Consider the following 15,963-nt stretch of genomic DNA (forward strand, 5'->3'; position numbering starts at 1 on the left):
AATGTCCACAAGGCGGCGATAATGAACATTTCCTTGGCTGGTGAAAAAGAAGGCGAAGAACAAAAAACAACCACCAACGACGCGACTATCACTTCCCCTAGACACTTTTATTTAGGAGTGCGTGAGGGTTTTAAGGGATTAAGGGAACGGAATATAGACGGATTTGTATCGGATTGGGACAGGACCTGTGTTTGAAACTCTGTGCCGCCCTATCAAATGTCGTCGCGAGGATGCTTTTTTTTCAGCTTTCTGTGTTTGTTTGCAGTTTGAATCGTTAACTATCATGTTCATTCTGTCTATTTAAGTTTTTTATTTCATATAACCTGCAGTGTATTGACGTGTTTTTCTCGATACGACTTTTTAAAAATCAGTATAATAAGTTGTTGTGTTTTTATATCGAGTTATTTTACTTTATGTGAATATTTTGAGTGTTAAAAGTTTCGTTAACGGAAAAACAATCCCGTATTGCGGCATAAAGCGCTTTTTGAAACAGAAACAGAAACATGGCGGAAGGAGCAACTCTTTCTGGGGGATTAAATATAACTGCTTTTCCCCGGATAAAGAAAACAAACAGCAGCAATGTGACAGCGAACACACGACGAAACAGTCGGCAAAGCCATAAGAGGGACATTTACAGTCGGGTTTGTAAACACGTTTCATATTAGTTCATTAGTCAATTTCACAAAACAAACGGTTTCTTCAAGTTGGCACGTCATTCCACCCGATTTCCGTTATTTTCTTCTTTTCACGCTCGTTTTCAGTCCAACTCTGAACCGAGCAGTGATTCATATGTTCAGGAAGTGGCTTCGAAATGAACACAGTACAGTTTTTGATTATTAAAATCTTCAAAACACCATTTGACCAAAAATAAAATCGTGCTCCTAATGGGGATTGTGTGTCTTTATCGTTTGCGTTGTCGTATAAACCACTTCGATGGTGTTTGTAAGTGATGAATCGGTTGAGCTGCTTTCGCGAATCGACACATTTACTCGGTTCATGTTTGAATCACTGTAGCTGCGCGTGATTGTTCGTGGTTTGTTGACAACTTTTTAGTTCAAGTTTCTGGATTCTGATAACTTTTTAAAGCTTTTTTTTTGGATTCGATACAACATTTAACATGTCAAATCTTTAATCTAAACTCGGGTTAAGGGAAAATAGATGTGACTTTACAGGTGCAACAAGTAATCACTAATCACTCAACATTATTTACACCTGATTAAGATGCTTTTTTAAAATTGAATATTATCTTCATTCAACAAACAAAACAGGCATTTTGTGTGATTAAGGGTTGGCAGCACAAACCAATTATGAGACCTATAATTGTACCGAATCTTTGGGTCTGAATCTTATAAAGAATAAAGTGGCTTTCCTTAAAGGTTGCCTTTGCTAAATATTTGTTTACACTTGCAGGTTGTTTTGGAGAAAGTTCTGGGTATCACTGCAACCAGCAACAGTGGTTTGGCCTGTGATCCTAACACAGGCACTGTGGCATATCCTGCAGGGTAATATTAAATATTAAAACTGCTTTTAGTCACACCTAATGACTACTTTTAGTGATCTAATGAACATACACGGTATTACTCTGTTTCAGATGTGTCATTGTTCTCCTGAATCCAAAGACCAACAAACAAAGTCACATCTTTAATACGTCAAGGTATGTGAGCAAGACATTACACAAATTTGGATTCTATTAAGGTCTAGTTATTCAGATTTAATTCTGTATGCTACATTAATGTTTACTCCTATACTAAGAAAAACAGGATTCCTTCAAAAAAATAGTGTTTGACTTAAAATACCACTGATGTGAAAAGTGTAAATTTCTTTTTTGAGTGCACCAGAAATTCAGTCAGTCTTTTTTCAATTTAGATTTTTATTGTATTATTTAGCCTTTTTTTTGCCATGTATGAACTGTTTGTATTGACTTGTATATTAACAAATGTAAGTAAAGAGGTTGTGTATGATTGGAAGTATATATAAGGGTCTTATGCAGATAGTCAGGTGGTAGTTATTTTAAAGAAATTCCTATAGATTTACTTGACTGTTTTACCTTAAAAATCTGTTGGCTAGAGATGAGGTTAAGTGTCTTATTTTAGTAGTATTTTATATTTTATATTTCTTTATTTCACAGAAAAACCTTCAGTGCATTGGCATTCTCACAGAATGGAAAATATTTGGTCACTGGTGAGGTAGGTGTGTGTGTCTGTGTCTGTCTGTGTGTGTGTGTGTTTACCATGTTACATATTTTCATCTGTTCTCCTAAAATTCATTTGTCTGGGCAGAGTGGACACATGCCCTGTGTAAGAGTGTGGGATGTTACTGAGCGTACTCGAGTGGCAGAGGTCCAGTGCCACAAGTATGGAGTTTCCTGTGTTGCATTTTCTACAAATGGCAGCTACATTGTGTCTGTGGGGTTTCAGCATGACAGGACTGTCAGCGTCTGGGAATGGAAGGTAGGAATAGTATTTTCTTCCTTATAAATTAGTCTAACTGGATTCCTTTTTTTGCAGTGGATGTGGAATATTTTTTTGTAATTGGATGCAAGAGACTGTTATATTTTTAAATCATTTTTTCAAAATGTATGGGTGGTGTTTATGAACGTTATTCTTTTTGTTTCTTGGTTTTCTTTCATTATTTCTTTCACTATATTTTGAGGAATATCTGACCATGGCTGCATTCACTGTAGTTCTGAACCTTAGTAGACTGTTGCTGTTCTTGCTGTCCTTTTCACTTGAAGTGGCAGATCTAGTCACATGCATTGATATTCAAAGAGGCTTTTACTTCTAAATTTTGACTGGATACCTTTAGATTTTGAGTAAATAATTACTGCTTTCCTTTACAGAGGGGGACTGTTATTGCATCCAATAAAGTGTCTAGTCGTGTACTGGCTGTCTCCTTCTCTGAGGACAGTAGCTACTTTGTTACTGCAGGAACCAGACATGTGAAGTTCTGGTATTTGGATGCCTCTAAGGAGAGACGTGTAAGAAAAATAATCTCACTCTTAAATGAATGAATTCTTTGGTATGTGGCTGTCATAATTGGAGTAATATAGAGCCAGTCATTATTACAATATATTATATTTTATTCACTGCCTGACTTTATATTATTTTTGTGCTGTGATCTGAATTGAATCTGACTGCACAGAATTTAGTAGAAAGATAAAAGTCCTTTCTTTGTCCTTTGTTTTTAAGGTGTGGTAACAGGTTTGTACTCAATTACTATAATTCGCATAGATACAAACTATAAATAAGTTCAGAATCAAAACAAAAACCGAGAAATCAATGTGTGCTGTCTCAATGGAAATGAGTAGAACATCACGTTTACCACACTGATAAAGTAAAGCCTTTTATATTCCTATTTGCAAAATATATTTATATATTAGTTTACAAGCTTCTAATCATATCATATTCCATCACTCTGTGTAATATTGTAATATGTTAAACAAACACAAAGTAGTGAATATTTGCTGTTGAAGTTATTCTATGTTGTGCATTGGTTTGATTGTAGGTGAACAGTACAGTACCCCTGATTGGTCGATCAGGATTGCTAGGAGAGCATCAGAATAGTGAATTCTGTGATTTGGCATGTGGTCGTGGCACTATGTCTAGCAGCACATACTGTATCACCCATACAGGTCTGTTGTGCCAATTCAACAGCAACCGACAGCTGGATTTATGGGTTGACCTCAAAGTAAGACACATCATACGGAAAACACTCAACATTTTCACCAAAACACAGCTTCGATATATCTGACATTAGTCATTGTGATGATAACTGTTGATGACACCTCGAAGATAAACACAAAGTTGTTTATTATTTCTTTCTTTATGGTTTCTCTTTCAGACGTCTTCAGCACGCTGTCTATCTGTGAGCGAAGCTTTCATTTTTTGTGGTGGTGCAGATGGCACAGTACGGGTATTTAGCCCCCAAAACTTACAATACATCACCACACTGCATCGGCCCCACTGTCTAGGAGTTGATGTGTCTCAGGGCATGCAGCCTAAGTAAGTACTGAAGAGTGTATAGATCAGCACATGTACGTTAAAGTTGTACTATAGTAGGTTAATTTCTTCAAGGTTGGTTAATATTCTGCATTCAGCTTACTTCAGAAGTGGGAAGTAGTAGCTCAGATGGTGTCATTTTCTGTCTCTGAACATTCAAGCTGCAAAGTGGTGGAAAACATGGTGGATGCCTCAGTATTGATCTTTTGTTAGCAAAAAACTAGCTATCTAATCGTGATCAGTGATTTTATATTTACTTCCCAAGTAGGAATTCTGTGTTGGGGATGTGCTTTTTTTCTTTTCTTTTTTTTTCCCTTTCTTCCTGTTTGTATTTTGTGAATGATAAGGTATGAACTGTCAGTTGTAGCATTTTAGTTGTAGTCTAATTGAAACAACCACTAGGAATCTTGCTAGCTTCATGGCGTACCAAGCAGACTATTAAAATGTTTCCTGTCAAACACAAAACTGCTTAATGTTTCCCTGAACTATTAAAACTTGTTTTATATTCATAACTGCCATATAATGGGAGTCTAAAGGTTTAATAAGATCCATGTTGGTGATGGCTGTGAATGGACAATTTTAATTTTGTGCTGTTCCTTTTCTGTTTCTCTAAATAGGCCAGAGGCAGAGTATCCAGATACCTTGGCCCTGACACATGACCCTGTGACCGGCCATCTGATGTGTGTATATAATGACCACAGTGTGTATGTTTGGGATGTGCATGATGTCAACAATGTAGAGAAGGTCTACTCTTCTCTGTACCACAGTGCTTGTGTCTGGAGTGTTGAGGTACGTTTTATTTTTAATGTGGTTCAACACGCAATTCCATTTTTATGCAATTATTATATTTCTGCAATTTTCATATACTCTTAGGATATGTTTCTTTTGTGTTTTAAGATTTGTTAGATCTGTTTTAAAACTCTCATTGACTGTTCATTAAAACTATATGATGCTGCAAAGACTGAAGCATTGTTTCTATACATGCTAACTTGCCTTTCCTTTTTAGACCTACCCAGAGTTGGAAGATTCAGCTGCTGCTTTAATGCCAGGATCTTTCCTTACCTGTTCATCTGACAACACCATTCGTCTTTGGAACAGTGATATTCAGCAAAACCACTCTAACCTCTACAGTCAGGCAAGTACAGTGTGGTCCAATGTGGTCCTTTGTGGAGTTCCCTAAAATCGTGTACAGGTAATATATGCAATATGTACTCATTGCGCATATGTACATTCTTTAAAGGACTTGGTGAAGATTGTGTATGTGGATAATGACACTGGGCACCTTAAGGCCCCACCAGATAAAGCAGAGGGTAGCCAAGATGGCAAATTGGGAATCAGAGTCCTAGGAATCAGCCCTGATGGCCAGCACCTGGCAGCTGGAGATCGTAGTGGAAACCTGCGGTGAGACATGTACAGTATTTAGAAATAATATATTTGCACAATATTTATCATCTGTACTGTATGTTTGACACATGGAGGCATAGTTTGTAACAGTTTAATAAGGAACTAGGAAACTATTAAAACTTTTCAACTATGGTTTTCTTACTTTGTCACTTTGCCTTGATTTGTCTCTCTCAGGATCTATGGGCTTCAGATCATGGATGAATTTCTGAGGATTGAGGCTCATGATTCTGAGATTTTATGTCTGGCCTTCTCTCCCATAGAGACTGGTAAGCTTACAACAACATTTCGTAGAGGTTAATTATGCTGTAAACCAAGCATACAGGATTAGAACCAAGCTAATTTAAATAAACGACGGTAGTGTGAATTCCACAATCTGCTCATGTTTCACATTATGGACAAATCCATTAATCCATATAAAAAAAAATCCACAAAGCCAACATTATCCTTTGTCTGTTGACCAAAAAAAACAAAAACAAATCAGTGTCGTATATGAAACTAATAGTTTAGTTATTAAATTGGTTACTGAACCATTTAATCAGTTTTTCTATCTGCTAAAACACTGGGAATAGTGAGTTTGTTGGTGAGTCAGTTAATGCTACTTGTCTGTTTTCTGTATGGTGCTTTTGGAAAGTGCCCTTTGTTTTGACTTGCCTCCGACTGTTTTGACCAGTGATTTTGTCTTTTAAGGAAGTGGTACGTGCAATATGCCGTCTCTGTTTTAAATGTTATCTCAGATTTGGCATGTTCTCACGTTTTAACTAGTGCAACAAACCACAACCACATGTAAGTGTGATGCATGAAAAATATTGTAATAGTTAAGCTTACACATTCTTTTCATGACACTAGCTCCCCCTGGAGATAGGGAATAGATATACAATTTAAAAAGAAATGCTGTTTGAAATGGTCATGGTATACAAGTAAGATAGGGCTGAACGTTCCAAGAATGGGTGGGCAGATAAGAAGCTTGCAGGATAAAAAAAGATGGCAGTAACATTAACCGCAATGACAGTAAGTACTAAACAATAATGGGCATTTAACCCGGGTATGTCAAGTTTGAAAATTAAGCCCATTTTTAAATCAGAAGCAGCACTACATCACAACTGCTCTTAAAAATACTTTACGCAACATCATTCCCCCCGTGTTAACAGAAAAGCCATTCATTAACTCTTATAGCTATTAAACAGAATGTGTCTAATTTGCTTATCATTGGAACCTGGATAAACAGCCTTACTGATTCACTCATAAACTGAATATTGCCATTATGTAATCTTAGCAGTTAAAGGAAATGATGGGTGTATAGATTTATGTTGATGAAGCTTATGATATTGTATAAAATATTTCAGAAATAATATGAACCTCTTTTCTTTTTTTTTTTTTTTAACCAGGTGTGCACCTGTTGGCCTCAGCCGGTCGTGATCGACTCATACATCTATTTAATATGGACAAAAGCTACAGTCTTGTACAGACTGTTTACGACCATTCGGCATCTGTGACTGCCATGAAATTTACATGTCAGTTTGGGAACTGTCTTAAATATTTTTTTTTGATTTTGTAAGTAGTGTAAACAGTGATTTAAAGATTAACACTCATACTCTGCTTTTTTTTTTATTTTTTATTTATCTAGGTGTAGGTCCAAAGGTGTCCATGGTAAGCTGTGGTGCTGACAAAAGCATTTACTTCCGCTCTGCTGAAAAGGTATATAGGCCAAGTTTATTGGACTGGTTTTATATCGCTTCTTACATGAGTAGATATTATCTTTATTTATTTGCTCTAACTGTGTACCATGGCAATATTATTGCAGACTTCTCAGGACCTGGCTTTCTCGAGGTCACATCATGTGGTGGAGAAAAGTACATTATATGACATGGACCTGGATGCCACACTCACTCACACTGCTATTGCATGTCAAGATCGCAACATAAGGTTCTGTCTGTCTGTCAGTCAGTCTGTCTGTGTTACATAACTAACTGGGGGAAATGCAATGCAATAAAAGCAATTTTTTTCCTTTGTTATTTTTCAGAGTGTACAATGTGAAGAGTGGCAAGATGAAAAGGTGCTTTAAGGGCTCCTTGACTGATGAAGGCCCAGTGCTTAAGGTATGTAGTAGGATATGAGATTTTGGAGTAAATCATTTAATGGGTTAATTTCCACACAGCGTTAAGTGATGCTATAAATTTGTAAGAGACTTCATTATTTGCAAGCCTTTATGTGCTCCAATCATTATCTGATTATTTTGCACCTGTAACCAGCATCCTGCAGTATCTTTTATTTGTTAAAATGAATATTGATTTATGCTTTAAAGTGTTATAAATACAAAGACTCCTTTGAAGCAGTATTCCAGATCATTTATTACTGTATTCATTTAGTTATTGTTAAATCTTTTAACTTTCACCTCTTCTTTCAGGTCCAACTGGATCCTTCTGGGATGTTTCTGGCCACCAGTTGCTCAGACAAGAGCATCTGTGTGTTTGATTATGAGACTGGGGAGTGTGTGGCAACATTATTTGGGCATTCTGGTAATTATTTATTTTTAAACAGACAAACTCAATTTGTGTATCCTGAATACTTTTGTTTCATATTCTGATACAAGTATTGGTAGGAAATTTACCATCTCTTTCTTCACAGAAATTGTTACTGGTATGAAATTCAGTTCAGACTGCAAGCATCTAATCACGGTCTGTGGTGATAGGTATGCGCCCCACAGCTATTGTGTGTCTGTTTTTCTCTATAAAACATGAAGTTTTGTTTTGGTAATGTGATATTACTTGTAGTGAATAAGTGTGCTGCAGAATGTAAATGAATGTTGAATTTTCTTTTCTTCAATATAGATACAGAATATTGCAGTATTTGTAATGCATTAAGACATAAATACAAAGAAAATAGTAGTAATACAATATATAGGACACAATGAATGCCAATGTAGAAGAGTCAATGTAGAAGTTCCTTTTCTATGTGGTAATTGGTGTATTTTGTGTGTGCATTTGTTAGTTGTGTGTTTGTGTGGCGACTGTGCTCTCAAATGACTAACTCGATGAGGAAGAGACTGGCAGAGAGGAAACGGAGAGCAGGAGTGAGGAACTTGAACATGAGAGATACCTGCAACCAACAAGCCATTAGGTACATCTAAGTACAAGTTATGAAGTTGGTACATTCCTATTTAAATACTTCCAATCAGATTGTTCTCCCATGTGGGTTTTTATTCTCATGATGTTTTTTTGACCTGATATTTCTTACCTTGTTATTTATTTAAATATATATATATATATATATATATATATATATATATATATATATATATATATATATATATATATATATATTTTTTTTCGTATGTATGTATGTAATTACAAGTAAGTGATATCCAGACCGATTATGTTTTTGCCATTTTCCCATAAAGGAGAGAAACCTACATCACAGTACCATGCAGTGGGGTGGCTAAACAAAAATATGAAGAAACAAACACCTGCTTGGAGGAAAATGAAGACATTGGGGAACATCACAAGACTCCATCCAGGCTAGACACTGCTTTGGGTTAGTGGATCTAAATTTGATTCTGTAGACACTGATTTAAGGTGGTCTGAAATTCTGTTATTATTTCAATCATCACTTTCTTTTAATCATCACCTTACAAAAGGTATTTTAATAGTTCCACTCACCATGAGGCTTGGCTGGATATTCATTTAGAATTTCTTTTCTTTTATTATTTTTTTTAATCCTCATTTCTTTAGTGGATTGTTGATGTATGTATTATTTACTTTAGGAAGTCTTGATATTATGATGCCACAGACCAATGGCCGACTCCCTATGTGGGCCCGCAGATTGGTAGGTTCCTTATTCATTAAATATTTTGATTTCAGGGGAAAATTGTGCAATACCCATGGTTATTGTTGGAGTGAACAACATCCTACCAATACTTAGATAGGAAGAGAGAAAATTAACTGCTTTTTAATCTCCCATTCGTCATAATGTGTGTACAGGGTGCTGGAGTTGGCAGCAGCAGCAGTATGGATCCACAAAAAGTCCCTCAGTACCAACCACAGGGGCGTTGGGCTGCACAGTCTGATCCATTTGCTATTCGTTCTGTTTTGGAGACCAGGAGCCTACAGCTTCCTCTCACTGACACTCCCAGCCGAGCAGAGGAGGACGAGGACGAGGACGAATGTGTAGAAGAGAACGAGGGGCGTGAAGTCGACTTTCACCCTCAGAGTCTAAATAGCCTTTTAGATGAAGAAGAGGGTGGTGATGTAGATGAAGAGGAAGACATTGAGAGGGTTTGTAGACTAGATGTTAAATAGTTCATTTGGTTATTTAGAACGTTATAACTTTTATACAGACCATACCCTGTCTGTAGTGGAATCCATTTTTATACACACACAAAATCACGACGTGTGTGTATGTGTGTGTGTCATCCTAGGTGTCTGAACAGTGTAGTTCTTTGCTTCAAGACACAGATTTGCAGTATTTTAGCCCAAGGCTGAGCTCTTCAGAGTGCAATGACTATGCTCTGTACCCAGCTAACAGCACTGCTCTATCCACCATAGGAGAGGGGTAAGAGCCTTAAAACACAAAACAACAGATTATGCAACAGATGTGCTTTGAAAATAAGATGTATTTTGGCTAATTTTGATTAATGCAATCTGCCGTTTTCCCCCCTCTTGCTCACATAAGTGACGTGTGAACTCCATAGAGATGCTTACAAATCCCATGCTAACTTTATTTACACAAATTTTTTCATGCATGTTCACAGTTTCACATTTGTGTAACTGCTCCTGATGAGCACTTCTGTGGCTTATTTGTAGAGAATTTGATGTGAAGGCACTTGAAATTGACCCAGAAGAAGAGGAGCTGAGTCCTGACAGTGCCTGCTCAGCTGAGAGTGACCAGGTGCACAGTGACCAGGCCCACGACCGTGAGTTACTAAAGCACTATATTCATGTCGTATAGTGTTGACACTGCAGCTCATGCATACATCTGCCTTCTTAGGAAATGTTTAATCTTTATTAGTCTTCATTCTTCAATAATCATTTTAAAGTGACATTTCTAATGGCGTAGACCCGTAAAAATTAAAAAGAAAATCTTTTTTGTTTATACTTCAAATTCATTTCAATGTATATATACATTTGTTTTAATAAGTTTGTATGTTTGTGCATGTTAGATGACACCGACTCGCTCAGTCAGGCGAGCTCCATAGGTAGTTCTGGAGTGGAGGAAGAGGAGGACGAAGAGCCTGCAACTCTATTACGCCAACACTATGACTCTTTAGCAGTGGGAACTAATGGTGCGTCTGCCTTCTCACTACTGTTTTAATGGTTAAGAGTATCTATTTTTTAAATCACCTTTGGTTTACAATCTGTACAATCTGTTTTGCACCTTATAGTATTTTATATATAATATATTTACATATACAATCTGTGCCTGTACAATCTGTTTTGCACCTTATAGTATTTTATATATAATATATTTACATATATTTACACATACCTATATAAATGCATACTGAATATAATGTGTAGTGCTACTGAAAGGAGGCCCAATAGTACACTGTGTGTACTGACACGTATGAGCATATTGCACATATTCATTTGCTGATTCCATTATCTGGTTGTTAATTGTACGTATTGAACACACATTGTACTGACTATGAGCATACTGCACATTTCACCTGTTGATTTCATTATGTTGTTAATTGTATATATTGTACACACATATTGCACTGACTATATGTATGAGCAAATTGCACATTTTCACTTGTCAACTCATTACCTATATATTTATTGGTATATCTGTACAACTGTTCTGCAATTTCTGGGGTTTGCTCCTAAGAATTTCATTCACCAAAGCACATGTGATGTGACAATAAAAGTGACTTGACTTGACTTAATGAAAATGTTTAGTATTAATGATTAAAGTTAGCAATGGGAATAGCATTTTGTTATTTTTTTATGAAAGTCGGAGGAAATGTTCGTCTGAACTATGTATGATATATATAATTTGCTAATATTGTATAGTCCTGAAATTATTTTTGTAACTCCTTATTCTAACTATTTTATAGAAAAATTTAATACAGACCTGCGCAATCTGCAGCCTTCTAATGAGAACTTCCTTAATCCTCGTCTAAGCATTTCTACCCGTTTCCTCTCACGCTTCCAGAGCCGCCTACGGTGAGTAACTGGTATGTGAAATCAGAACCTGAGGAGTTTCTAGTATTAATTTTATTATAATAATAATAATTTCTATTTTGTACTTTTGGAAGGCTTAGGGTGAAAGACTGCAGATTGTAGAAGGTTTTGTAATGTAAAATTTCTGTCTTTCTAATTCTGTAGTGGTACAGTGGCAGGAAGTCGTGTGTGCAGACCTGGAGTTTGCCTGCCTAGTATTCCAGATGATTCCAGTAGCAGCATGGAAAAGACTGAGGTATTATAACTCACAGTTCATTTGAAACCATACAGTATAAGATTTCCAGACATCAAATGTCTCTTGTTTTTGCTTTATTTGTTTCTACACAATAATGTAACATTTAATGGTGCACTAGCTTTGAAATGGAAAAATTGAGATTTTTACCTGTTGAGATCTATCTCTGCTTTATTTGTTCCAAGGACAATTCACACCTAATTTCTAAGACCTGTAATTCAAACACCATAAGAAGTGATCAGAAGAAAAATGGTAAGGTCCAATTCAGTTCATTTAAATTCCTGTGTATTTAGATGCAGTAAAATTTACATTTGCAGAATGTCTCGTCTCAGTAAATTTCAAATCTGAATGAACTTTTATTAAGCCCTGCTAAACCTTTGTCCAGCCAATTCTCTGCTTTTTATCTAAAGACCTGACCTTCTAGGCACACAGAGGCATGTATAGAGAGAGAAGCTGGTTTCAGTATTTTATATAATTACTTGCATGGAATTGACTTAAAATGCATGTTAAAATGTGAAATTATTTTATTCAATACCCAATTTTTTTATTGTGCTTTTTCATAAATTACAGAGACAGCATTAATCTCTAAAGAGAATAAAAGGGATCCAAACTTAATTGTCCCTAAACCCGACAACACAACCTTTGATGCCTCAAAATCTCCCTGTCAGAGTGACATGGATATTACTGATGCCAAGGCTAAATCTTCAGGTGAGAGAGGTGTGAGCTCAGAGCAGGGAAATAATCATGGAGGTGAGATGCTCTGGAAAGCCTCGTTGCCCTATCAAGACCATAGTGTGACTCAAGACAGTAAAGAAATCCTCTCTCCTCGACCGTCTTTTACCTCAAAGACACATCCTCCAATCCCATCACTACTTCTGGAAACTCCTGCTCAGGGTAATCTCAGCCCCCGTAACACCTTCCACTTGGACCTGTCTTCCACTTTACCACCTGCTGCCTTGAATGTTGTGTGTGGACAGTCTCTGGTGAGTCCAACAGAGATGAAATCGCTAGGAAAAGAGAGCCGGAAGCAGATCAGTTGCATTGAGGAGAAACTGACACCCAAGAGGCCCCACAGACTCTCATCTGGCCCTCTGAATGCACCTGTTAAAGACTGCTGTCTTGTAGCACCAGGAATTCCTATGGAAAATACACAATCAGTGGCTCAGTGGGACAAAGTAAAATCAGCAGTACCAGTGCCTACAGTAGATGGACCTAACCCTATAGACCCAGGTACTGAGTTGGTACATTAACATTTTTCTGTCTGTCAACTTTCTATGTAGTTCAGTTCATTTACTATCACTAGACTTTCTGTAATGCCAGAACTTAAAAAAGCAGTCATGCATTTGCCTGTCTTTGTCTTTTAGATGATACTATAAATCTGCAGGCATGTAAGGAGATTGTGAATGTGCTTCAGCACACCATGCAGAAAGCAGCCACCTTTTACAGCAAAGTGAGTATAACGTCTTTGATGTGCTACACTTGCTGAGTGTTTTCATTTTCTGTGTTTTCTCATTTTATCACACTATTTAAACAATTCTGTCTGAACTATTGTCGGTCAACACTTCATCTGACATAGCATCACATCACCAGTTAACAGCTTTGACAGCTTTATCATGAATTTTAACTGTGTAAATTATAGGTTTGTGTATTTCTGGGACAAATTACACACACCCTATAATTTATACAGTTAAAACAAAGGTCTGTTACTCGTTAGTCAACTGTTTGTGATGACTTGTTGGCTTTATGGTATTAAACATCTATGACCAGAAGTCACAAGGTTACTTCTCCATCCGCCTACTTCTGGTATGTAATGTGGTCTGTTGATGAGATGATTCATGTGCTTAAGAGGCATCTTTTTATGCTTCCAACACTGAGTGGTTGAGACATTATGTTGTTTTTGTCAGTGTCTATCTGAGATTCTCATTAGCATGAAATCTCAAGAAAGAGTTGTTGAATGTGTGTAGGATTTATATAGAATTATCATTGTAATCTGAGCAGATGAATTGATTAGATTTTGCAATTGATCCAAACAGGGTCACGGTTAGAGCATGTGCTTTTTTTCTGTTTTTTTCTTCAATAGCTTTCTTTTAGTTTCAAATATGTTAAAGGATATTTCTGATATTCAAGTCATGGCCTAATGGTTAGAGAGTCTGACTCGTAATCCTAAGGTTGTGGGTTCGAGTCTCGGGCCGGCCACGACTAAGGTGCCCTTGAGCAAGGCACCGAACCCCCCAACTGCTCCCCGGGTGCGGCAGCATAAATGGCTGCCCACTGCTCTGGGTGTGTTCACGGTGTGTGTGTTCACTGCTGTGTGTGTGCACTTTGTATGGGTTAAATGCAGAGAACAAATTCTGAGTACGGGTCACCGTACTTAGCCATATGTCACGTCACTTTCAATTAAGTAAGAAGGATGAAACTAGAGACATCTGTCAACTCCTAATTGTTAAAACTCTCTTCTTTTCTTGTTCTCCACATAGTTGCAGGGCATCAGCGAGTTGTCAGAGCAGCAGATGCAGATGAAGAGCATGCTACAGGAGGCATTTACTGGGATTCTACAGGAGCTTCACTCTCTTTGTCCTCGGGATCTGAACTCTGCTGTCGCTCAACTTCCAGAAGACTCTCCAGGTCGTCAGCTTAGGGATGATCGTGCTATGGCCCTGCTGGAGCGATACTCTGAGATGCTTCTTTCGCGAATGGCTGAAAAGAAATTGGACTAAAAATTGAGTTATTATCTAAATGTCTCAGCACATACAGTAAATGTGCTACATGTATCATCAGTGCTGATACTGCAGTGTCTGTTTACACAAATCTACTTACCTTTTTTGCACAAAATGTAGCATATTTTGGTCCCTTTAATTACCGCTAATTAATTGCAGTTGCCTTCAGTATTTAATTTCATATGTCCAATCTCTGAGTTCATAGCACTAGTTAAATATTGGCAGCATTGGCAATGCGAGAATTAGTTGATCACATTCTCTGTCAGAAAGAGAACACACAAATACAATAGTATGCATATTAGGTTTTTATTTTTAGTAATGCTTGCTTTTTCATAAAGAGAACATGTTTAGCTAAATTATCTTGCATTTTAAATTTTCTAAACTTTCTAATGAAATGCTGTTCCAGCCACATAAAGCACAACTGGGCGACAAATGGCGAAGTTGTCAGATAATTTTTGATGCAGTGATGATGGTGATGGTCTGTCATTTGATTTAAAGTTGAAACAGTGTTAACTGAGTGAGAGACATACTTATCACTTTTCACAAACTTGTTGCTGTTTAATTTTTTTTATGTTGTTTTATCACATTGGTGATACCACCCCGTCACTATGCGTTCTCCTTTCTGTTGTCCCTGTTTTGAGGACAGTGCACAAAACCTGTTGAATTGGTCACATTGTGTCCCTCTGTAGACTGCAGTGTAAGTGTTGTAGGTAGATGAGCGTCTATGGAGAATAAAGGGTATATACCCCGTAGATTGCATACGTTTGTTATTGGCCATTTTGTTAGTACTTGTAAATACATTTTATCTTTTAAACTATCACAGTTTTCCATATTAAAGAATGTGATTTTAAAGAATTGTGTGCTTCTCTACTTTTGGGCTGTCTATCCACTTTTGTTGTAAGATCTCATGGCTCAGATTGGCTTACACATTTAGGTCAAATTGTTGACACTTAAACTTTTGGTTGTAATATAATGAATGTTTTACTCTACTAAAGTAAGTTTAAGTCAATGTATAACAGAAGGCTAGGATTTCTATTCATTAACAACGGTTGACAAACTACAACACAGCCACCCTTTTTAGTTAGATCTATCAACTAATGTGACTTATTTGGTTCTTCACCTTATGACATTTTCCCATTCTAAAGCTGTCGAGAATGAAAACTGTTCAGCACCAAACAATCACAGCTACAAAGTGGTTGTCTTTTAGCATATACTATCATTCTCGCAGGTTCTTGCAGATTTCTATAACGCACTTTATGGTCATACATTACACAACCAAACATTTTTCCATAACAGTTATGTAATATGATTATAGGCAAGATTTTTTTTGGGGGGGTGCTTTTTTTTCCACTCCACACTATTTTCCAATATATAAACGTGTCAATTTCATTTTTACTATTCCCCAAACATATTAGCGAAAGAAAGGGGGAAAC

General features: G+C 36.9%; 1 protein-coding gene across 1 annotated transcript; it reads left to right on the forward strand.

Moving 5' to 3' along the window:
* The first annotated feature begins 151 nt into the window (after nt 1-151).
* wdr62 (WD repeat domain 62) lies at nt 152-15,385 on the forward strand. Its single transcript, XM_027147836.2, has 31 exons — nt 152-641; nt 1,411-1,502; nt 1,592-1,654; nt 2,129-2,186; nt 2,280-2,450; nt 2,840-2,977; nt 3,505-3,687; nt 3,841-4,001; nt 4,616-4,787; nt 5,005-5,133; nt 5,239-5,399; nt 5,577-5,668; nt 6,788-6,913; nt 7,027-7,097; nt 7,204-7,325; nt 7,423-7,498; nt 7,807-7,918; nt 8,028-8,091; nt 8,391-8,519; nt 8,800-8,933; nt 9,163-9,224; nt 9,380-9,673; nt 9,817-9,950; nt 10,202-10,311; nt 10,558-10,680; nt 11,455-11,563; nt 11,726-11,816; nt 11,999-12,065; nt 12,384-13,043; nt 13,178-13,263; nt 14,291-15,385. Exons 1-31 carry the CDS (start codon nt 504-506, stop codon nt 14,528-14,530), a joined length of 4,368 nt encoding a protein of 1,455 aa, XP_027003637.2. The 5' UTR covers nt 152-503; the 3' UTR covers nt 14,531-15,385.
* Nucleotides 15,386-15,963: the final 578 nt, after the last annotated feature.

This window comes from Tachysurus fulvidraco, chromosome 11 (assembly GCF_022655615.1).
Source record: "Tachysurus fulvidraco isolate hzauxx_2018 chromosome 11, HZAU_PFXX_2.0, whole genome shotgun sequence".
Lineage (NCBI taxonomy): Eukaryota > Metazoa > Chordata > Actinopteri > Siluriformes > Bagridae > Tachysurus > Tachysurus fulvidraco.